The sequence below is a fragment of the Puma concolor genome, chromosome E2 (assembly GCF_028749965.1).
Source record: "Puma concolor isolate L17-30 chromosome E2, mPumCon1.1.hap2, whole genome shotgun sequence".
In the NCBI taxonomy this organism is placed as follows: Eukaryota; Metazoa; Chordata; class Mammalia; order Carnivora; family Felidae; genus Puma; species Puma concolor.
This window is the reverse complement of record NC_141681.1, coordinates 2,563,906-2,587,869: the sequence shown is the minus strand read 5'-3', so window position 1 is coordinate 2,587,869 and position 23,964 is coordinate 2,563,906. Positions and strand designations below refer to the sequence as shown.

The 23,964-nt window shown below is 58.7% G+C and overlaps 2 protein-coding genes across 3 annotated transcripts in view; one reads left to right on the top strand and one right to left on the bottom strand.

The window, feature by feature from the left end:
- The window catches only part of JPH3 (junctophilin 3), a 75,782-nt gene extending 72,779 nt beyond the window's left edge, over positions 1-3,003 (top strand). The window contains exon 5 of the mRNA XM_086688736.1: positions 1,526-3,003. Coding sequence (XP_086544862.1) covers positions 1,526-1,606 — 81 coding nt within the window. The 3' untranslated portion in view covers positions 1,607-3,003. The remainder of the gene's footprint in view (positions 1-1,525) is intronic.
- Positions 3,004-10,950: 7,947 nt separating this feature from the next.
- Positions 10,951-23,964, bottom strand: part of KLHDC4 (kelch domain containing 4) — a 50,563-nt gene continuing 37,549 nt past the window's right edge. Inside the window, exons 6-11 of one of the 2 annotated variants that reach the window (XM_086688730.1) lie at positions 21,542-21,634; positions 18,233-18,392; positions 15,133-15,208; positions 13,399-13,607; positions 12,489-12,891; positions 10,951-11,244 (exon numbers count right to left, since the gene is read on the bottom strand). In XM_086688730.1, the coding sequence (XP_086544856.1) occupies positions 11,051-11,244; positions 12,489-12,891; positions 13,399-13,607; positions 15,133-15,208; positions 18,233-18,392; positions 21,542-21,634 (1,135 nt within the window). In that variant the 3' untranslated portion in view covers positions 10,951-11,050. The remainder of the gene's footprint in view (positions 11,245-12,488; positions 12,892-13,398; positions 13,608-15,132; positions 15,209-18,232; positions 18,393-21,541; positions 21,635-23,964) is intronic. The other variant, XM_086688731.1, reaches the window with a different exon arrangement.

Genomic DNA, 23,964 nt, shown 5'->3' with positions numbered 1-23,964 from the left:
GCTCCTTCCCTCCAGGAGCCCGGGGCCGGTGACGGGGTCCCCCTCCCTTTAGATCTCAGAGAAGGCTGACCCCAGGCCTGACCCCAGGCCTGACCCCAGCCGCCAAGGTGCGTGGGCGGTTCCGGAGGCACCCAAACAAACCGGGCAGCCCGGGAGCCCCGTCCTCAACTAGACGCCCCCGCGGTCCAGGAAGGTCAGCTCCCGCTCTGGTAAGGAGGCCGGGGCTTGCGCCTGCCTCCTGTCACGGCAGGCAGCGTGAAGGCACATGGACTGCGTGGTGCCGGGGTGGGCCCACCCCCAGGAGGGACTCTCTGGGACCCTCTACCTGTGAGCAGACGTGTCCTGCCCCTCCCCCAGCTTCTCAGACCCACCCTGGGACTGATGCCCCCGTGTGCTCTGTGCCAGGACCTACGGCCCCAGTCCCTCAGGGCCTGATCACCTGGCCGAGTGCCACGTACCTGCCCCACGGGGACACTTCTGGGACCCCGCCGCGAGGCAGGGTCCGTGTCCACCGCCGGCCCCTGGAGGAGCTACACCACTGGCATGTCAGGGCCCCGTGCTCCTTGAGAGAGACCCTTTCTGTGGACAGGTGCCCCCCGAGACCACCGTGAGCATCTCGAGAGCAGGCTCGTTCCTTAGTGCTCCTGCCTTCCCGCACCCAGGTCCCCCCAGACAGCAGCCCTGTGGTCGGCACTGGGAGCACCCGTGGGCTCGCTGCTCTGTTCCCTGTCCCAGCAGCCAGAACCATCTGCACGCATCTGTACATGGAGCGTGTGCAGTGTGCGTGTGGTTACTTTTGGAAGCCAGATGACGGCCGGGGAAGGGATATGGGAGGAGGTTCCAGATTTGGCCTCCTTCACCACGTTGGTGCTTCCCAATGAAGCTCCCTTGGGGTGAGGTGCCAGCCAGCGGCTGGCCTCCAGCCGGGCACCTGTATTTATTCCGTTGGGATGGCCGGTGTCCTGTGTCCTCTGAGGTCCTCTTGGGGTCAGCACGGTGCCCTGTCCGATACGGTGGTCTCTGCACCCATCACCGCGGAGGCTCCAAGGAGAGCCGGGCCCAGGAAGGGGAGGCTGAGACCTGGATGCCCAGCTCACCCGAACCTCTGCTCCAGGGGCAGGAAAGGCCTGGAGGCGGCCGGGCAGGGACAACACTTAGCACAGAGCTTGAGCGGCGACAGGAAGGAGGCGCTTGCTGAGGAGCGTGTGCTTAAAGGCTCACTCGAGGGCTCGGACGTTGCCGGGTGGTGTGGGGTCTCCGGCTGAATGCTGGGGCCGTCCCGGGTGGGCCGCATCTGAAATCCCGGGCCGGTGTTCTCTCGTCCCAGTTGCGGGGCTGGGGACGCTGACTTAAAGCGACCTGGCGTGCTGGGAGGGAGGTCGGCACCGGGCATCCCGGGCCCAGTCGCTGCAGCCCCGGGGAGCAGGAGGACCCTCTCCCGGGCTTTGGTCATCCTCTGGGAGCTCCTGGTTTGGGGGGGCAGGGGCAGGCTGGGCGCGGGCTCACCTCTCCTGTCCTGTTGCAGGGCTCGGCCCCCATCCTGGTGGCCATGGTGATCTTGCTCAACATCGGAGTCGCCATCTTGTTTATTAACTTTTTCATCTGAGGAGACGTCGCGTGAGCAAAAACAGTGGTCGATGTACAAAAGGGGGACGTTAAAAAAAAAAAAAAAAACGACAGAAAGGAAAGGATGGTAACTCAGACGGCCGGAGCACCACTTCTGAGACTTTTCACAGAACAATGTGATTGGGTATTACTCACAGTTTGCCTTTTTTTCTGGGTAATGTTTTTTGGATTTTAGCCAAAATTCTTTGCTTGTATAACACGATGCTGTGTGGCATGGCAGAAGGAGGCCAGCACACCGACCCTCCAGCTTGGTGTGGAAAGGAAAGGGACCCCGGCAAATCAATGGCCAAAAAACAAAACGGTCACCGTCCTCGCCGCCATGACACTCCATCTGGGACTGGAAAAGGAGGCGGCCGGAGGAAGACCCCAGCGTGTCCAGCTGTGCTGTGAGGCTGAATGCAGAAAGTCTGTTACCTGTGTCGCTCCCCTGGGTCCTGGAATAGCGGGTGACAAGTAGGGGCGTGGGGCGGGGGGGGGGGGGGGGGGGGGAGTGGGCGCGCCTTCCCAGCAGGCAGCGGTCGAGGCCGCTTCCTGTTTTGAGTCTGTGCCGTGTACCTGAGGAAGCAGGGATCTGCCGCCTCTCCCCATGGAGTCTGAAAGCAAGGTCCTCCTTCCCCACGGTCTGCCCCCTCCCCCACCACTCCCCCCTTTGTCCCACACCCCCAGCAGCAGTGGTGTGGACGGGACAGAGGGCAGGGAGTGCCGTGGGGCCACCTAGCTGCCACGCCCGGCTCCGAGTGTGTGGCCTTTCTCCACTTGGCATGCAGGATGTGTATCCCGGCTCCCCTGTCCCTGTCAGACGTCCGTGGCAGTGACCTGGCCCGCGGCGACATCATTCCCTCTCGCGGTCCCCGGGCACATGGGTTTTCACGTCTTTGTCCTGTGCCGGCCTCCACTTCCCCCACAGATATGCACACTCTTTCCAGATGCCTCGTTCATACTCCGGAGCTGGTCTGGGCCCAGGACAGGAATGTGGGTGAAACCCAGTGGCTTCAAAACCCCTGAGCACTCGCTGCTGCCCCCCTCTCCCCCAAAAGACACAACTCTGCCTTCTCGACCAATGTTGCACCATCATCCAAACGAGAGAACAAGAATGTGCGGGCGCCCCGTGGTCCTAGCGCTGGAGCCAGCCCCGGCCAGGGCGTATGGACGTGTCTGTGGGGCATGGCCACGTCCATACCCCGGTCCCTGCGCTCACGCCCGGGACGGCCCTGACCGTGAGCTTCCACAGCCGTCCTGGGCACAGCCCGGCTATGGACTCTGCCTTGCTTTGCTTATGTTTAGCTGTTTCTCTGCTACCTTTCAAGCAGATTTCTTTACTACACTGCACTGGATTGCTATATTTTTAACCAGAAATAAACTAAAGATTAGAGCATGTTCCAGTAAAATCCAGTTTTATTTTTTCCGTTCTCCATTCTCTCCCCATTTCTTCTCACAGTTTGGCTTAGTTTGGGGTCTTTTTGGGGAGTGGGGCACAGGAGAGGGAGGGTCTGTAAGAAATGCGTTTCTGGTAACGTTACTTTCTAAAGGGATGTCACATCTTTTGTACATCTTACTCTCCGTTCTTTTTTAATATCGAGTGGTTGCTGCAGACCTGAAGTGAACCAAATAAAGATTCCTGCTCCTTGCAGCTCAGAACCCTCCATGTGGGACATGTGTTTTCTAACTGTTTGCACCTCTTCGTAAAGACCACAGCCTTTTGTACGTTCCGGTAACTGCACGACACCAAACGGTACCTCGGACCGCAGCTTACACACGCACGTGCCGCCCCGGGAGGGGATTAGGGAAGTGTGTGTGGCCCAGTGAAAGCAACAGTGGTTTTGTGCCCAGGGGCTCCCGCACAGGTGACTGGCTCGTGTCCCCTCCTCACACGTCCGGCCCCTGCTACCACAGGTGTGAAAACCAGACTGCACACCCGGGGTATCCCGGCGGATCCCACCGAGACCACCGCTCCGGGTCCGAGAGAGTCTAGAAGCCGATTAAGGAGCGGGCCGCCCAGCGGGACAGCTCGGCACGGGGCAGTGCTCCTGCTCACCTGGGGGGCTGGGCTCGTCCTACCGGCCCAGAGGCCCAGCTTTTCCCAGTGGCCGTGCCAGTCCCGGGCCGGGGCCAGAGCAGCCGACCTCCTCCCGTGCGCTCCCGGTGGACGTGCACGCACAGCAACACCGGGCCACGAGGGGCGTGTGGGTCAGGGCTGGCCCCCAGGGGGGTACAACGGGACAAGTTTTAATTAGTCCCAGAGCCACCTCGCGAGAGTCCTTTCCTCCCCTGACGGCTGCTTCCACGCTCTGGACGTGAAAGCCAGAGGCAGAGAGATGGAGTTGCCAGGGATGCTGAGCCAGGGCCTGTGGGTAGGTGGGGCCGAGAGGCACGGCTCCACACCCCCCTCGCGCTGCCCTCCCGAGGCTGGGAAACCTGCACTCACACCCTCCACCCCACCCCCCACCCCAGGGTCCTCAGGCGACTCGTCTGTGCCCACAGTCCGCCTTCACCAACGTGAGGAAACTCGCACACTGGGTTACTTGTGCTTCTGGGCACGTGCTCGATGCCCGAAGCGCTCGGGTGACTTCGGGCACGTGAAGAACGATCCATTCTTCCAAGCTCCCTGATCAACAGCACCCAGGATTCCTAAAGACACAGAGCAGGGATGTGACACACGAGCCCGCGAACTTGCAAAGAGGAAGTCGACGTGGAAAACCCGCGGGTAGCCACGGCGGTGCGACGCCTGCTGCCAAAACCACTCTCCCGAGAAGTCCACAACCACGTTTACCAGACCACGAACTCCCGTGTTGCAACTGCCACACAGGCGCCGAGCAAACACGTACACTGTAGGATGACGGGCTCCCCAGCGGGGCAGGAAGAGCACGGGCCGGGCTCCCCCCGTCCCCGGACGCCCCTCGGTGCCAGGCCGGGGGCCCAGGGCACCCAACCCCTGACGTCCCAACCTGGCCCTAAAATTCTCCCTCTTGTACCGTCCACAAGTCCCGGTCTGGACGGCAGATTCCACAGCCGCTCCACTCAAAGCCAGATGACGTGACCGAGGGCCCCGAGCAGACGCATCACGGGCTTGACCTAGATGAACGTCTGGGGGACTAACGGAAATAAAGTGGTGTTCGCGTTTTTCAGTTTGGGATCTCGGCCACCTTGCTCTCACTCATCTCCCCCCGACTCCGCACCAGTGCTGCCGCTGCGGGCAGGGGTCCCCTCCGAGGTGAATCTCACACCTGTAGGTGGACGACGGGTGCCCAAAGCGGCCTCCTCCGGGGGAGGTGCTTGCGTCGCCGCCACATGCACAGGACGACACCTCTCAAGACGGAGGGGCGGGGAGGGCCGGCCTCCACTCGGCATCAGTAATCCCGCTTTCTCCGGCTCAAAGAGGTCTCGTCTTCCGGGTTTTCTTGCCTTCGGTCTCAGAAACTTACAGGTGCCTACTAGATTTTAAGGTCTCTATGTCCGTAGCTGCACATGCTGCCGACCCTACAATTAACGGACGGCACTGAGGACCGCCGACGATGTCTCGCGTTTCCACTGGGTCTTGCCTGGACAGGACCTGCTCGTGTCAGTAAAGTGTAAAAGTGATTCCAGACAAGAAACGGGAAGAAGGGTGACGTGCTCTTGTCGGAAAACCAAGGTGTCTCTTAGTTTTGTTCCCTGCCCGGGGAACCGTGGGTCACGCGATACCGTCCGTAAGCAAAGACTAGAAAAATGACCCGTCCTCAAGTGTCCTCAAGATCTGTCCCTGAGAAGTGTCGCTAATTCAGCCTTAAAAGCAAGAAAAAGTGCAGTTGCCTTTGTTGAAAAACAAAACAGCGAAGCTGTATTTTTACCACGTTCCCATACGCCGGGACGGTCTGAAAGCTGTGGGAAGCACAAGTGGCCGTCACCGGAAGGCTGCGGAAGAGGGCGGGGGGCGCGCGGGCACCTGGAGGCGCTGCACGCGGGAGACAACGGCACTCGGGTGGCGCTCAGACCGTGAAAGCCCCCAAGGGCGCAGAAGCACCTCGCTGCGGCATGGCCACGTGCTCTCCACCAGCGGAGGCTGCGAGCCAGGAACCGAGGGCGCCTCCGCCCGAGAACCCACGGGGAGGGGGCCTGACGCACACGTGGGCAGACACGTTCCAGCCTGTTCCTCGGCCTCAGAGGGGCAGGCAGCCCTGCCAGACGGGGCCGATCCACGTGTGGCCGCGAGCAGTCCAGGGCGCGCCTGGGGCTTCGGGGACGGCAGGGAGCGGCACACCTCACACCTACCTCATCTCCGTCCGCCCCTAACACTCCCCCCGCTGCCGTGCGTGCGCACGCCCTCCCCGCCGCCCCCACAGACGCGCGTGCGGGCTTCTGGCCGTGCGGCCTCCAGCTGGTGCCACGAGGACCGCGGCAGCCCCAACCCAGAGAGGCAGGAGACCCCAGGGGATGGCGAGACGGGTCCCGGCCGGGCCCTCACTCCCCTCCACCTTGCCGGTAGCACCTGCCGCGGCGACTCACCCCACGCCTGCATCGAAGGTCGGACAGAGATGGGCACCCGAGCTGCTCGAGCACGCGTGAGGACTGCTAGTCCCTTAAGATCGGAGTTCCCGTCTCCCACTGCTTCCCGCGTGAGGACACTCGTCACAGACGAAGGGCCTTCCACCAGACACTCCTCAACCGCGTCTCCCTCCCCAACCACGATCGGCTCCCCGCGGGGCGCACCATGCAGCCGAGCGCGGCTCAGGGACAGGCACGCCCGCCAGCGGCCTGTGGAAGGTGGGAAAGGGCAGGAAGGGGGCTGCTCTCCAGTCCACCCGGCCCGGGCTGCCCCGCGGGGGGCAGGTTCAGGGAGGAGACCGGTCTGCGGGCGCGCCCCGCGACCCCTGAGCGGGCCCTGCGCTGGCCAGCACGGTCACTGTCACCACCAGCGTGGCGTGGCCTGCTTCTCCCGCCCCTGCACCCGCTGCTGGTGGCCAGCCCTCGGCGCTCGCCCGTGAGCGCTGAGCCGCTGGTGCATCCCGTGCACTCAGCTGAACCCCCACCGTCCTCTCCGGCCGACCCTGCCTATGTGCCCCATTCGCCACGTCCAAAGAAAGCCCACCCGGTGTAATGTAGCCTGACAGAAATACCGCCCTCACCGCCCGGGTGAGCAGCGTGTGAAACCCAGCCCTCACGCCAGACAGCAGGCCGCTGACCCTGACACAGATGCCTTTTCGCGAGTTCTAACCGAAACCGGTCTCGATCTGCATTTTCTTTTTGCCACCTTTTCCCCTGGTGCATGTAAACTGTTTGTTAACACAGTGCAATCGTTTGTGCATTGACGAAAAGGGAATGTCGACTATGTTCTGATTCTTCTTACTGACGAAGCAGCTAAAAATGTTACCTCGCCATTTTATCTTTTAGCTGGAAAAAATAGCTTGGTTACTTACAAAATGAAAATTCGATACTTTTCTTTAATGAATGTAACAGTTTGAGTCCTACCACTATTCTGTATTTCGCTCTCTGAAAGCAAGGGCCGCTGTCCAGGTTTGAAAACATTTTGCTCCTTTTAGTAATAAACATCATCGTTTGACAACTGTGGGTTCTCTGCATCGTCTCCTCACAAGCCAGGGTCTTTATCACGGGGCCCTTCTGCCCAAACTCTGAGATGGATAAACGCAAATCCCGCTCGGGGCGGAGCTCTGGCGGGAGAGCGCTAGGGGCAGGGGCGGAGCGCAGCCCCACCTCCCCGAGCCCGCCCCGCCCCCAGCGCCCCCCCCTCCCCTGTGCTAGTCCCCAGGGCCCTCACGGCATAGTTTTGTCCCACCTGTTTGGATTTTCTTAACCTTCAACATCCACGCTTCTTGTGGGGAGCTTCCCTCGCCTTTCTTTCCGACTGGAGTTTCCCCCACCCCCGGATCCCCCCCCCCCCCCCACACACACACCTGGGCCTTCCCCGGCCCGCCCCCACACTCAGGCACAGGGCTCCTGAGCTCCACACCCCAGCTCAGGTCCGGTCCAGAGGGCGACGACAGGCCCCGGCCCCACACCCGCTCGACACCAGCAAACCAGGCCCAGCACCGGATGCGCCCGCGGCACTCCCCACGCGCCGATGGCTTACATCCTTGGCCCCTGGCTGTGCTGGTTGGTGCCTCGGCTGCCCACGGGACACCGTGGCCACACTGCGGTCACACCGCCGGTGGGCGACCAGACCCAGCTGGAACCCGGCACTGCTAAAGCTCTCTCCCAAGACAACAACGAAGGTGCCTGTGGCCTACGACTCAGGAGCTCCCTGGGCCAAGTAAGACAACACTGGTCTCTGGTGACCAAAGGCCTGCACACAGCTTGCTTCCCGCTTTCAAACATCCAGGAAAAGCGCAGTTACTAGAAAGCCCCTTCAGTGCTCATGCAACTTAGCAGTGGACAGACGAATCTCACACTCCCTTGAGCCGAAGCCAACCACCCCCTCCCCCGTGCTAGGGAGCGGCTGCCCCCTCTGCAGCCCCCGCTCAACACCGTGTCGCCACCTCCTCACCCCAGCACACTTGGGGGGGCTGCTTCCCAAGTGTGACCTCACTTGTGTCACCTGCTCTGAACCTGAGCTCGAGCCTCACCTCCCCTGGGGGGGCTGCCTGAGGGTCCCTCTAGCCCCAAGGGACGGCCCTGCGGAGATCATCTGTCACCGGCAGGGCCTGGCCAGCCTCTGGCCCTTCAATGAACCTGTCAGCCGGCCACTGACTCCTCGCTTGTACGACTTGGTTTACAAACAAACAAAAAGCAAAACAGAACAAAAAACCCACAACATGTTAAACTGCAATAAATACCACTACTGCGCCTTTTCGAAACATACAGCGCTTTGAATGATGAGGATTTCCGGGCTTAATTGGTGGTTTCCTTGGTTTTTGTTCAATTCAACCCAAGGCCAGAAACCTCCCACCTCTGACCAACTACCCTCTGGCAGCAGGACCCAGAGCGCCGCCACCACTCCTGGGACTTGGGGACATGGAGAACTACTCACACTCAAACCCCCACTGACCCCGCTCACACAGCTCTGCCAAGTCGGGGCGGTCGGGGGGGTGGGGGGGGGGCGGGGGCGTGGCCAGCTGACGCAGCCTAAGAGAAGGGGGTGGGTGGTGCGGGGCTTACCAACAGCTCAGCCCACCGAGGAGCAGACGATACAGGTGTATGATCGCGGGGCCCTCGCTGACCCGAATACAGCCGTTTCCAGCTGTTCCGGCTCCAGCACCACCGGCAATGGAGGCCCCCGGCTTCAGACGGGCCACTCGTGCCCGTGGTGGCCCTCAGGGGTCCAGAACAATCAGCTGGGCACACCAGTCACCAACAGAGAACTGGGGTGTGCTGGTCCCGCTCCTGGGGGGCTCTCGCGGCCCTAGAACGCATTCTTTGCCTCTCCTGCTGCTCAACATCTAAGGTGCACCTTACCTGGTGTCTCCATCACAGCAAGGAAGCAGCAGAGGCGAGAGCAGCTGTTCACCCGCGTGAACTCAAACCGAGCTTCTAGCAACAACCCTACGGACACGACAGCAAAACAGACTTGTCTGTATAAGGAGCTTCTTCTTCGGGAAATCTGGTGGATTCAAAAACATCGTCTTCCCTCAAACCTGCCGTGTCACCTCAACCAGGAGGATGAGACACCGGCCTCTGAAACAGAAACCTGAGGCAGAGCCGCCAAGCCCTTCCGACAACCTCCTCCTAAGGCAGCGGCCGGGAGAGCAGCAGCTGCACGGTGGGGGCTGGAGGGCACGTCGCAGGAGCGGGCAGCGTGGGCCCCGGGGGGACCCGGGAGGTCCGCGCACCAGCCATGGCGTTCCGCCAGCCCCGCCTGAGAATCTTCCGGCTAGATTCCACCCACAGTGTCCAAGGAAGGCCCAGACTGCCCCGGCAGCCAAGAGGGGTGCCAGCGATACGCCACCCGAGCCAGAGTGCCAGCTTTTCTAGCAAACCCAGCCCCCGTTGGCCAAGGGGTGCCGTGCTGCCCGACAGCCACACTGGCCTCTCTCCGATGGCCGGGGCTCCGGTGGGCACCCCCCAGAGGCAGGCTTCCCATTTCTGAGCTGCTGGTGAGAGTGCACCCTGGCGGGTCCTGCTACAGAGCAGCGTGCAAGTCCGACGAGAGTGGTCGCACCGGGCACCGTGAGGAGGCGAGGTGGGGCGAGGGGCTGCTGCTGGGGCACGTCAGCCCTCCTCCTTCCACGAAAGCCTTGCTAGGACGGGCTCTGCTCCACCACCCGGGGAATTCCCACACTGGTCTGTGAGCGTCCCAGCAATGAACAGGATGGCCTGGTCCAGGACACAAATGGGATGCTGATCCTGTTACTACACACTAAAATACTCCCTTCTCATTACTGCAACTATTGAAGATAAAAAATGCACCAAGTGTGAATTCAAAGCCTAACATCTGACCCCAATTATACCAATGAAACCTGGTCTCTGGCCATCAACCCTGGAGCAGGCCCCAGACGGCGTGCGAGCAGTCCGCAGGCCTCCCCCGCGACAGACTCCCGCTCCAGAGGCGCTGGATGGCGACACCGCGTGCAGACAGCGGGGTCCCTCCCTCTGGCTTCCCCTCCTCCGGTCACTTTGCCGAGGACGACCTGGGGGCTGACCGGGAAAGGAGCAGGGGTGGCCCCACCATCTCTTCCCAGGAAACGCTAACGGAGCGGCTCTGAGTCGGGTCCGTGGGCTCACAGACCCCCCAGCAAAACCGGTGGCACGACAGCCACAGAGCCGATAGGAGCTTTACTTCAGAGTCGGGCAGAGACACGAAGCGTGGAAAGGTGGCCGGTGGGCTGCGACCGAGAACTTCCGGAAATCACAGCGGGGGCCTCCGGCCTGACGACGCACCGCCACGCGGGAAACCCCCGGCTCCTTGTCCGGCGGAAGGGAGATCACCCGCAAAGCATAAGGCACCTCTCTGCCTCGTATTCACGGCACCGCCGGCAGCGAAGGGACCTCGCCCTCCACGACACCGCCCCTGCCGCAGCTTTGCTCTACGTCGTCACGGCCCACGCCAACGCCGCGGAAGGAGCCACACCACGCAGGATGCCCTGCAGCGCGGGGGGTACTCCCCGTCTTCAGACGGCAATGGCCTGGGCGTGGGGCCCAGCGTCATCCAGGGCGAGCCGGGCAGGTGCCACCGAGGGTCATGGGCTCTTCCGTGGGGAAGGGGGGAGGCAGGCGGGGCGGGCAGGCAGCCGCAGAGGCCACAGCTCACTGGCTGACGGGGTGAGCACCGGAGTTACAGAAACCATGTCGCGAATGCGCTCTTCACTCAATCAAAAAAAGCGACCCGGCACGGCCCAAACGTACTCGAAATACAAATGTTCTCACAAAAACTTAGGCTCGCCTTGAGAGGGCGTCTACGAAGTAAAGCCACGTTTTAATAGAACTTTACTGAAGCATGAAAGTCTCTCATTACCAGCAAAAATCGGGGCTTTGGGAGCAAAGCGACCCCTGAGCTCTAGGTCCGGCAGGGGGTGCTTGGCTCCGGAGCTGCTCTGCCGTGGGTCTCCTGCCGCCCGGCGCCAGCATGCACACCACACTCACCCCCAGCCTCCCCGCCGCTGTCGCCACTGTCCTCGTCGTCACTTCCGCCCTCGGCGTCCTCGTCACTGTCTTCTTCTGACTCCGTCTCCTCCAGCCACTCCTGAGCTCCTTTAAATCAAAAGCGAACGTTCAAAACGTCAGTGCAGGGAGTTTCCAGCCTCTCATCAAGAAGCGCACGCACCCTGGGGCGCCTGGGGGGCTCAGTCGGTTGAGCATCCGACTTTGGCTCAGGTCATGATCTCACGCTCGTGAGTTTAAGCCCCGCATCAGGCTCTGTGCTGACAGCTAGTAGCCTGGAGCCTGCTTCGGATTCTGTGTCTCTTTGCCCCTCCCCTGCTCACGCTATTTCTGTCTCAAAAACAAAATAAACATTAAAAAAAAATTTTTTTTTTTTTAAATAATCATGCTGTCAAAGTGAGCCTATGCCCCAGTACCTCTGGACACCGGAAGGAAACGCGTTGTTTTCTCCAGTTCTGAGCAGAGGCGAGGGGAGAGGACGCAGAGCAGAGGCGAGGGGAGACGACGCAGAGCAGAGGCGAGGGGAGGCTGACTGAGAGCAGAGGCGAGGGGAGAGGATGGAGAGCAGAGATGAGGGGAGAGGATGGGGAGCAGAGGCGAGGGGGGTACGAAGGAGAGCAGAGGCGAGGGGAGGCTGAGAGCAGAGGTGAGGGAGGACGACGGAGAGGGGAGAGGAGGGGACGGAGAGCAGAGGCAAAGGTACGAGACCCACCCCCCGGTCTCACCCTGCAGCCCCTGCTCCAACCTAGCCTCTCTGGAAAACTAAGGAACCTCGCAGGGCCACGCAGCGCCTTTCTCTGAAAGCGTGGACTCAAGCTCTGTTCAGTGTCCAGTGGCCAAGAAAGGAGTGGTGGCTGGCATCCAGCAGCCACCGGTGTACAACGTGGACGCGAGGGACTGAGCAGTGTGGGTCAGAGCAGAGGCGGCCTGGAGGTTCCCCCGGAAGGTGTCCCCCAGACGCCTGGTCTGCCCTCGCGTGTTCACAGAGGCTGCGGACAGTGGACGAGGAGGCTCTGTGAGATCGGTTTTGCTACGACGCACCCCCGAGAAGCACCGGGACGGGCCTGAGCCCCGCCCCCCGCCCCCGCGCAAAGCAAGCAGCCACCCCCTCAGCTCCCAGAGCAGGGGCGGACGTACGCAGGAGGGGGCGCCTCGCTGTGACCAGGGCCCACCCTCCGGGAGTGGCCACGGGTGAGGGCACGTGGGTCTGGCTCACTGCAGGCTCCGTGGCACAGGGCAGATCTGAGTGGGCCCTCGTGGACAGATGGGACAGAGCCGCTTTCATGGGGCTCCCGCCCCAACCTGCAGAGCATCTTCTCTCCACCCCAGCTCACCTGGGTCGGCCTCCACCAAGGCCGTCCACTCCTGCATCTTGTGGAGATCCAGGCAGTACAGGTCACTAAGGGTGACCTGGCGGTCACCTGCCTCAAACATGCCCCCGTACAGGTAGAGCCGCCCGTGCTTCACGGCCAGCATGGCGTTGGAGCGGGGACTGGGCTCCACCACGGGGCCACCGGCTTCGTCGGGGCTGTCCTCCTCCTCGGACTGTGGCTGTCCCGCCGGGACTGGGGCGGCAAGAACCTGTTTAATGGTGACCACGGTCCCGTCCTCTGCGACCACCTCTCTGACCACCTCCAGGGGCTCCTGGGCACCGGCCCCCCCGCGCTCCTGCTTGTCGGCACCTTCAGGCTCTGCTTTTCTGCCCCTCCTCCGTTTCCTCTTCTCTGACTTAGGTCCCTGTCGGAAAAAGCAAGGCCGTGCACTTCAGGGGCGGCCGGTGGTCAGCGGGCAGCGTCCTCGAGCGACGTGGGGTGCGAGGGCGACTGGGCCACGTGGCGGAAGCCCCCTGCCCTAATCTGCCCGTTCAGGCTGCGGGCACAGAGTCTCTACCTGGTGGGACCCCTCAGGGCAAAGGGCAGGGGGGCCACGAGTCCAGACCCCAGCCGCACGTCTGCCTGATCCCCAGCAGAGGCTCCAAAGCCCTCCAACCAGGGAGGGGTCTCTGGCCGAGTGGGCCACCTCCTGAGGCCTCAAGGCCTCTGGCGCCAACAACTCCTCTAGACCTGAAGTCCCAGGGGGACACCAGTGCCGGACGGCCTGCCCCTGCCCACAATGACGGCAAAGACACTGAGAGCTCCCGGGGAGCCCCACAGACGGACGGGGAGGTGGGGCGGTGGGGAGCACAACAGGGCTGCGTGTCTGACGTACGACCGCCCCGGCACATGCTCGGGAGCACGGCTCTACCTTCAGCTGCCCCGCAAACCAGCGGTTCCTGGTGGCGTCATAGAAGTGCAGGTCATTGAGGAAGTCCCCCTCCAGGCTCTCCTCCTCTTCCTCGTCACACACGCCCCCAAACAGCAGCGTCTGATGATTCGGGGTCACAGCCACAGAAAAGCCAGACCTCGGGGTGGGCTTGGCTCCCGCAGGGTTAATACGCGTCCATCCCCACTTGCCTGTCGGAGAGGGGACATGGGGTAAGCGAGCTCTGGCCACGGGCACCCCCAGTGTCCCCCGGCCTCCGGTGACCGGCACACGAGTGGAAACACAGAACTGCAGGCAAAAGCGCACCGAGTTTACGGATTTTGATCCCTCCGCAGAAACCTGACACGGTTCAACGCGCCCCAGAGGTTGACCCTTTCCCTGAAGGTCCTGCGCGGTGTCCCCAGGGCCCCGCTGACACCGCCTCCGCCGAGCGCTTCCCAGCTTGGCGCACGGGGCGAGTGCCAGGAGACCCTCACGCCGTGCCCTCCCCGCAGTGAGGACCACTGTCCCAGGGCTGCTGCTCAGAGGCGCAGGTGCCCCAGCTCTCCCCAGGAGACCTCCACACCGCACTCCTCTCGGCACCTGCCAGATTCACATGGTATAAAACCCTCAAGACGTGACCTAGTGTGAAGCGTGGGGGAACGTCCTCCCGCCGCGTCTAGAGAAGGGAACGGCAATTTTTCCTACAGTGAACGTTTAAGAAAAGCTTAACAGAAGCGACAAATGGCCATGGTGGGCCAGCGGTTGTTCCTCAGCACACAGCCCGGGGGTCGGGGGGCACCCACTGCTGGGCCACAAGATCAACCCGTCACGGCCAGCATTTTACTGCTTGAAGGAAAGAGAGGAGGAAAACCTCCCGAGGGCCCTGCACACAGTCAGGGAAGATACTTTCCTGGGTTGCAGGACACAGGCTCAAGCGTGTGTCAGCCCACCGGGCCCATCCGGGCCCAACGCCGGATGCAGGGGCTGAGCAGCGGGGTCCCACCGCCGGGAACACAGTAGGTTCCGGCTCCAGTTCACTCATGTAAACCGGGCAAGTTACTTCTCAGCACCAGACCTCGGTTCCCGCTGGGGAAAAGGCAGGCGCCCTCCTCGGTCACCGCAGGGTGGTGTGGCTGGCTTCCTGAGAAGTGCCCGGCTTAGCGGAGGCTAGGGTCACGCGGAGCGGTCCCGTCCTTCCACAGTGGACGGCGGCCTCACAGGGAGGGGAGGCCCCGCTGCAGGGCCCGGAGCAGACCGGGCACCAGACCCGATCTTCTGGGTCTAGCCCAGCCCGCTCGTCCCAAGACTCACAAACAGGCCACCGCCTCACTTTCTCACTTTCCCGGACCCGTGAAACCCTTCCCAAAGCCCACACCCTAGCAGCCGCGCGCTCTTGGGCGAGCACAAGGGAACAAGTGGCTCCCGCCCTCTCAAGCAGGGGGGCTCCTGGCTCGACACCAGCTCCTGGCTTGTGCTTTTAGGTCAGGCCGTCCCAACCACCCCAGAGGGTGAGTATTCCGGCTCTCCCTGCTGTGCAGACAGTCACCGAGGGTTATTCACAGAACGCCTGGTCTGCTCGCTCAGGCGAGGACACACCCACACCCCAGCCCAGTGTGCAGGGGCCTGTCGCCACCCTCTCTTCCCCATCCCCCAGCCACGGGGCGGGCAAGGCTTTCGGGCAGGACCCCGCAGACCACTGGCCGCCGGGACCCACCCTCCACCCAGCGTACGCACCTTCCCTTCCATCCACAGGCTGCAGCAGGAACATGTCGGAATGCTGCGTGCCTCTGTCCACGTCCTTCTTGACTCTCTGCAGAAGGAACCGGGAGTCTCGTAAGAACTGGCCAGGCGCCACCCACAATGTCCCACACGGTCCCCTCAGGCTTGCGGTCTCGCTTCTCGCTGGGAGGCCGGGTGGGGCAGGGGAGGACTCGGGAGCCTTCCTTTGCAGCAGCTTCAAATAAAGTATGAACCACGACCAGGTCAATTCTGACCTCACCGAGCAGACAGAATAAAAAATGTTGGTATCAGTTATTAACTGTTCAGAATAGATTTTAAATTAAAAAACCCACCGTCCTAAAGACTGCCATCGTGCCAGGAACATTCCAGCACTCTGTTGCCGGCGAGTCCATGGCCTCTGCAGCCAGCCTGGTCTAGGTGGGGGGGTTGTACCGGAGCCCATGGGGACTTCTCCCGAGGCCGTAACAAAGCCATCTTCCATCGGCAACCCCCACATCCCCGACCCCCTCATCTTCCAATTTGTGTGCTCAGGCTTCACTGCAAGAACCGAATTAACGCTCTAAGCAGAAGCCAGCCGGCCCCGGACTCTCTGCGGCGGTGCCCTGCAGGGCTCACGCGGCACCTGCGCCTACCTACAGGTTACAGTGTCTGGAAAACTGTGCAGCAAAATGGCTTTCCTGGGGGGAGGGCTTGGTAATGTTCATTTCATCTTTGTATCTACCCTTTAACTCCCTATTTCTAACAAATTTGAATTTCAGGTGAGGTTTACATTTACAGACAAATTGAGCGCCCAGTTTCCCTACTAATAACGCCCTCCGTGTGTTACACCTGCCGCTAACTAAGGATGAAATGCTGATTAAGCCCTATTAATGGAAGTCCACGGTGTATTAAGATCTCCTCGGTTTCCCCCAGTGTCCCTTCTCTGTTCCAAGGCCCCGCCCTCTGATGACCTTCAGTGGCTGTGAGGTGCAGGTCAGCTGTCCCTCTACGGACACTTGTCTGACCTTCTCTCACGACTGGACATGGGCTTCTGGGTTGTGGCCCCTTCTCACCCATCACACCGGGGGTGCGTGTTGTCACTGTGACTTATCACTGCTGCTGACCTTGGCCACAGGGCTGTCAGGTCACCGCCCCCCACCCCCGCCCAGCTCTCCAGAGTCCTCCCTGGAAGGACATCACTCTGCACAGCCCCACGTACGGTGGGGAGTCACACTCCAGAGCTCAAGGGCAGAGTGGCTATGCAATTTATGTGGAACTCTGCACAGGGACTTGTCTGTGCTTTCAATCATTTGCATCTAAACGTACAGACTCACGGACTCTGACGTCATACTGTGAGCTACAATCCAATCCACTTTACTCACTTGGTTGCTGGAACCCGGTTCCAGCCTTGGCCATCGGAAACCCTTCCAGCGGCTCCTCTGTCCCTCTGACGCACCCCATCGGTGAGGGTTTCCCATAAGCGCTGCCTCCGGTTGGACAAAATGCCCCAGCCTCGCCCTGTACACCCCCAGCCCCAGACTCAGCCATTTCCCCAAGGAGCCCTGGGTCCTGTCCCCAGAGGTGGGGTCAGAAACCAAGATCTGGGCACCGGCAGTGCTCGCGGCCGCCGGGCGCCTTTACCTCCGGGCCCTCCCGGCAGACAGAACCAGGAGACACACACACACACACACGCTTCTCTTCCTCTCAGCCACGGGCATGTGTTCACTGGAGACAGACAGCTAGTTTCCTTCTGGAAAACAAAGCCCACGATCCCGCTGTCCCTGGACTGGACATGTGCCCTGGATGTCCTAAGGCCAGGGAGGCTCCGTATGGGCCACATTGTGGGGAGCAGCCTGAATCTCAGGAAATGAAAACTAGGGGATAGCTCAGGTCATGATCTCACAGTTTGTGGGATCGAGCCCCACGTCAGGTTCTATGCTGACAGCACGGAGCCTGCCTGGGATGCTCTCTCCCCCTCTCCCTGCCCCGCCCCCACTCATGCTCAGTCTCAAAAATAAATAAAGATGATTATTTTTTTAAATCACAATGAGACCCCACACATCCACCAGCAAGGCCAAGAATAAAAAACTCTGGTGGGATCAAGGGCTAGCAAGGGTGTGGGGCAACCACTGCGGGACGGGGTGTGACGCTGCACCCTGGGACCCAAGCAGAACCACTCCTGCGTCCCTGCCTGAGAAATGAGAACGTAGAGCCATACGGCGACCTGCACGAGAATGTGCATCGCAGCTTGGTTCATAACGGTCAGAAACTAAAAACAGCCCTGGGTCTGCAAACAGAAATTAGAGAAACCACCCGGGGTGTCCTAGTGGAAAACTGCTGGGGGCCAAGAAGCGAAAGCAGCTAAAACACGCAACGGGGACGGATCTCGAAAGCAGGCCGAAGCGATGCCTGTGCTTTTCTCTAAAACACGCCCAGAAATATGGGTGGAGAGCAGCACAGACGTGAACGACCACAGAAGCAGGGACGGCAGGCATGGACGACAGAAGAATCCAGGTAGGGGTACAGTAAGTGCTCGCTGAGTCTTAAGTCACATCGCAGAAAATTTCAAAATACGAAGGCTAAGAAAGAGCCTGCAGTGAGACACGACCTTATCCCTCTCGGGCTCGCTGACGCGTGCAAGCTGGAGCGGTGCCGCCTGGAGGCTGCAGCCGCTGCGAGCGGCCCCTGCGTGGACGACACACCCCAGAGCCAGCAGGAGCCACCCTGGTGTAGGGCACCCAGACAGGTGTGCAAGAACATTTACTTCTGCGTGTCTGCGCGGCTGGAAGAAGTGGCCTGTTCTACACATGAGCCCTCCCCATAGCACTTGGGATCTGTGGTCAGGAATCAAGACCCCCCCCCCCCCCCACGCGGCTCATCCCAATACGGAATTATTCACAGTCCCGCGTTTTCAGAGCACATGGGTTAGAACATAATACGGCTGCAAAAATCTTGATATGTTCACGGGGGAGATTGATACACATCCATTTCTACTCTAATAAAAAGTGTTTCTATTGAGCCAACATGCAATCCTGTTTGGAAGTTTTCATTCTTGGTGACAGTGGAAAGGGCAATACAACAGAGTATGTCTATTTCCATCCACGCCGCATCTTACCTGCTTCGAGTAGCCCCCGTAGATGACAATGCTGCCCTGGGGAGTGACAGACATCTGGCAGCCCGATCTGGGGGTGGGCCCAGTGCCCGAAGGGCACAGTCTACTCCACGTGAACGTGTCCAGGTCAAAGGCATACACGTCATTGTAGTAGATGTAATCTCTGGTTATAACATGGTGACACAGAAAGGCAGTAACATTAAAATGTGAACCTGATTAACTTCGAGGTAAACTTTGTACCACCTGAAACAAGTTCCCAGTTGAAAGTTGAAATCCACATGAAAGGGCTGGAGGCAGATGTGAGTTTGTATCTGGAAACTAGAGATAAGGCTAGCTTACAGAAATTCATTAATTTGCCTGGATCTGAAAGCCTTCCTAATCTGGAAGTGATGCTTCCTTACACAGTTTACAAAACCACAGTCTCACAAATACTTGCATCAGGTTACCATGCGTATAAGCTTAAGTTCATGAATTAGAGATTCAAGTGAATCCTCAGAACGGAGATTCCTGCAGCTGGGTCAGGGCCGTGAAGAGACCCCGAGCCGGGCAGGGAGCCGAGCCGGGCTGAGCTGAGCGTTGCGGAGACTGACAAGCCAGAGGCATGGCCCTGGCGCCCCGCAGCGGGACAGCGGCAAGGGGGCACGTGGCCCTGGGACCTAAGTTGCAAAGGACTCAAATGCAGAGGGCCTCGAGAAGGGGCCCCGTGCGTGGGGCGGCAGCAGCCCGGCCCGAGTCGAGGGGGGAGTGCCGCCTCCTGGTACCATTTCACGGACAGCCGGGGCAAAGCCAAGGGGCCTCGGGTCAGAATTACACGGGAAGAGGAAGAGGTGCTCCCCAGGTACTCAAAACAGACAGCCAGGCTTCAGGTGGGAAACTCTACCACAGTCTGAGCAGTTTTGTCTCTCCTACTAGAGCTAACCCAAGTCCGGCCCCCTGCAGCCAGCACACGGAAGGGCCAGCCCAAGGCCGGTTTGTTGCGCCGCTCACTTGAATGCTGCGCACAGCGTGGGACACGGGACCAGTCGCCTGCAGGGTGGCCTCCCTGACTGGCACCCAGAGATGCGCCTTCTGTAGGATGGCTTTTCGTACATGAACTGAGGCGCTTGGAGGTGTTCAGTTCTAAGAAGACTTCGTTACATTCTCCCATCTCCTCGGATTTCACACTGCAGGTGTGCAGTAAAAAAATTCTATCCCGCACATAAATATCAACCGTTATTTGGTTTTAAAAAAGCCCAACTAACTTGTTTAATATGGAAGGTTTCTTTACTTGTATCTCCTGGTGTCCTGTGTGTTTGAGACCTTCATAATTTTAAGCAAGATTAACAGGTAATACTTTGAGAACAGTTCTGATTTTGGAAAAGCTGCAAATCACAACCATCGTACAACTTGATCCACTTTATAACCCGTGCCTGCTTCAGCGGCACATACACCGTAACCTATGAGTTCCAAGGAGCAAGGCCTGTGTTGGTCTCCCCAACCGTTTTGGGGCTGTTTTAAAAAAAAAAAAAAAAGTGTGAAGTCTAAATAATAGGTAACAATCCCTTAGGAATAAACTTTTAAATTTTTTTTTTTTCAACGTTTTATTTATTTTTGGGACAGAGAGAGACAGAGCATGACCGGGGGAGGGGCAGAGAGAGAGGGAGACACAGAATTGGAAACAGGCTCCAGGCTCTGCGCCATCAGCCCAGAGCCTGACGCGGGGCTCGAACTCACGGAGCACGAGATCGTGACCTGGCTGAAGTCGGACGCTTAACCGACTGCGCCACCCAGGCGCCCCTAGGAATAAACTTTTAAAAACAGCCGGGAAAGAAAGAAAGAAAGAAAGAAAGAAAGACAGACAGACAGAAAGAAAGAAAGAAAGAAAGAAAGAAAGAAAGACAGAAAGAAAGACAGACAGAAAGACAGACAGACAGACAGACAGAAAGAAAGAAAGAAAGAAAGAAAGAAAGAAAGAAAGAAAGAAATAAAAAAAATAAAAACAGCCGGGGCTTCCTCATCCAAAATGGCTATAATCAACCGAACACCTGCAGGGCGGGAAGGGGCCCCCTGGAAATGAGTGATCTTTCGTGGAGGCCACAATCCACTGGGCATTCGTTCACCTGGCTTCCTCATCCGGGACGTGGGACCACGACCTGCCTGCCAACAGTATGGTCTTTGAGACATACTATTAAAGTGCGACTACACCCGAGTTACACCTTTAACGACACAGAATCATCCCTGTTTAACTTCAACTGTGCTTTCAAAATCCTGTCCTAAAGCATGTAAGAATTGATGTCCCCTTGTCAATTAATAAAATACCTTTCTTCACAAAGAAAAACTGCAACTTTAATTGAGCCAAATCTACACCACAACGCCTCAACCGAGACCAGGGTGAGAGGGGTATGAAAAACAACAAGACTCGGCCTAACTCACCTCCCCCTTTGTATCCACGTACAACGACTTCTTTAGGAGCCAGGAATTATCAGAAAAAAATTGTGCAAATGGACCCACAATGTGACAAAACTGTTAGCGGTGCCACGACAACTAACAAAGTGATTATTTCTTGAAGGATTAGGAGAGGGAAGCGTAAAACACGGCCAGGGAGACACCCCTATCCACCCTCCTCCACGTGGGGTGCACTCAGAGGAATGGCCTTCACCAGGCATGACAACAGCCCGGACGGATGTCGCACAACACAGTACCATATCAGGATGGTGACAGGCACACTAACCTGTCACCACGCGTCTTGTTTCTCGGGACCGAACTAAGGACGCTCCAGAGGCTGCCATGTGGACGACAGGCTCTCAACCATCAGGGAACCTGCTGGCCCGACCTGGAGTGCATACACGTGGGATACACGAACGTGGCAGCTCGTAGCAATGCAGCCACAACACAGGGGCGCACCGCAGGCCCCTTTTTAGACACCACGGCAGAACGCAGGCTCTCACTGCGGGCCCCCCTGGCCAGCCACATCACCATCACCTGCGAATTTGCAGACCCTGTCCCAGGCCTACTGAGTCAGCCACCAGAGGGTGGGGCTCGGAAATCAGAGTTTTAACAAGCCCCCCGGGGGATTCTGTGCCAGGCTGAGAATCCTGTGGTAGATAGGTCTGCCCATACCACTTGCAGGGCACGGCGTAAAATAAAAACACAGAGCCCCTGGTTCAGTAACTATTGAGAATTTCAAGGCTGCCTGGGCTGCATATCCGTGAAGCTGGCTCTGGTTTTGGGGGATGGGCAGCATTTTCCAGGAGCATTCAGAATGGTTCTTCCCACAAAAAACCCACTCCTTTCTGCTTCAGGAAACAGAGAGGTCCTCCTATCGGTACCCACCTCGTAGTCTCATGGAAGCCACCGAAAAGTATTAACTGTCTCTTCCAGGCTACCATCCGATGTCCACTCCGACCTGAAGGGCCTCCTGTTGCCCTAAAATGGAAAAAAAAAAAAAGAGAGAGAGAGAGAGAGCACTTTTTACACCAACTTGTGTTTCACAAGCACTTACTGAGTACAATTTAATTGGACCACAGGCTACCAAGGCCATCCCGAGTCCAGCTAGCTGCTGTAAATGTGGACAGCCAGGCCCCACGACCTTGGAGTGAGGATTTCTCAGAGGCAGCAGGGACTTGGACACAGAAACCGGACTCCATTAAGACAGCAAACCTCAGCTCTTCAAAATAAACCATTGTACAATCAAACAGCAAGTGACAAAGGGAAGGCAGATTTCTGCGAACACGCACCTGACCAATGACTTGCGTCCAGAAAACAAAGAATTCTCACTATCTCATGAGTAAAATAAATCCAATAAAATTATAGGCAAAAGACTGGGACAGAATATTGAAATAAGAACGGGAAAGAAAAGACACACGGATGGCCAATAAAAACAGAAAGAGACGGTGAGTACATCGCTCATCGGTCTTCGGTCAACAAGCCCAAGCTCAGCGCGTCCCGTGCCGAACACCGCCAGCGGCCCTAAGCAAACGGCGGGACCGAAGCCGAGCAGGTGTAAGACAGCACGACCAAGGGACTGTTCCTCACACCGTGAGACGCTCCTGGCACACAGCCCAGCAACGGGACACCAGATACTGACTCAGATGTGACAACACAAGGGCACAGAAAGACACACGCACGCACACACACACACGTTTAGAGAAGTTTTATTCATCACTGTCAAAAAACCGGAAGCAGCGAAGAGATGCTTCAACGGGGGAAAAGAGTCAAAGTGCGGTACGTTCTCATGATGAAGGACTGTCGGCAACAAGCAGGATACACACGGTACGCACAGGTCTCGTAAACGTCACGCTCGACAGAAGCGGCATCAGAAGGGCACGTACTGTATGATTCTGCTTCTACGTAGGAGATTCTTAAACAGGCAAAATCAATCTATGGTGATGACAGTAGCTGCCTGGGGCCAAAGATTACAAGGGGAATGACGGCAAGCGGGCAGGAGAGAACTTTCTGGAGTGAGGATCACCTTGTCTGTCCCGGGTGTGGCAGTGGTTACACGGGTGTGCGTATTAGCTGAAACTCCTCTAACCGTCCACCTAAAAGGCAGGCATTTTATTGAACATGATTCTATCTCATTAAAACTGATATAAAAAAATACGCATCAATAAATAACCAATAGAAGGGACTTCTGAGTTCTGGCTTGGCATGCAAGGGACTTGGAAGTCACCAGTGTGTCCCAACAAGTAACCGGGAAGGTCAACAACTCCTCTTGGACCCCCACAAAGGGAGGGACGCAGGTCAAACTGGTGGCCCCCAAATTAGGGACAGACAGGTGCGTACAGGAAGTCACACTTCCAGAAGCAGAAGCTCATGAGCAGAAACTGCAGGAACCAGAGCTTGACGGGAAAGCCTGGACAAACTGCCAGAGGCTCAGGGCAGCGGCTCAGAGAGTGAAACCCCCAGCGCGACCCAGTGACGGGGCCCCCACGGTACTGTGAGACATACTCCTAGGAGTTCGAGCGGGTTCCCGCAGGAAACGTCCCAGACACACGCCCTCGTGCTCCTGGCAAGGAAGGGGAGGAGGGACCGCTGTGAAGTGTGCCTGAACGAGGCCTGCCTTCAGGGAAACCCAGCTAAGGGGAGCCCACCCCGTACCCTGCGGGAGTACAATCAGAGCCAAGTAGACCTGGGGGAGACCCAACTCCCAAACTCCAAACTCCCTCTGGGCATGCCGGCCCGCCCAAGAAGCGGCGGGCCTGTGCAGTGAGCAGCAGCCCGGGCTCCACAAAGGACACAGACCTCATCACAGGGCTGCAGAGGGCCCCTTCCAGCGCCTCACTGCCACAGGCCTGACCTATGGACAGCAGTTTCTTCTAACTGGCCCATCACGTCCTGCTAGTGAGAAACACAAAGCACCCCAAAAGGCAAAAAGCACAGTCTGAAGGTTCCCAGCAAGCACCAGAAGCAGACAGGGGTGCCAGAATTATGAGACCAGGACTTTACCAACTGTGATTAATGCGCTAAGGGCTGCAACAGCTGAAGTAGACAGCAAGCAGGATAGGTGGGCAAGGTCAGGAGCGAGACGGAAATCCTGAGAAAGAACCACAAAGAGAGATCAAACCAGCAACAGAAACAAAGGCCACCGAGCATGCCTCCAAGGGGCTCGCGAGCAGGCTGGACATGTTTAAGAGCCTGGAGCCACAGGACACGGCAACACAGAGCTCAAAAACCAAAGACCAAGGAGAAGTAAGCCTGGGGGAAGAAAAAACAACAAAAAACAGAACAGGATATCCGAGGACCGTGGGCCACTT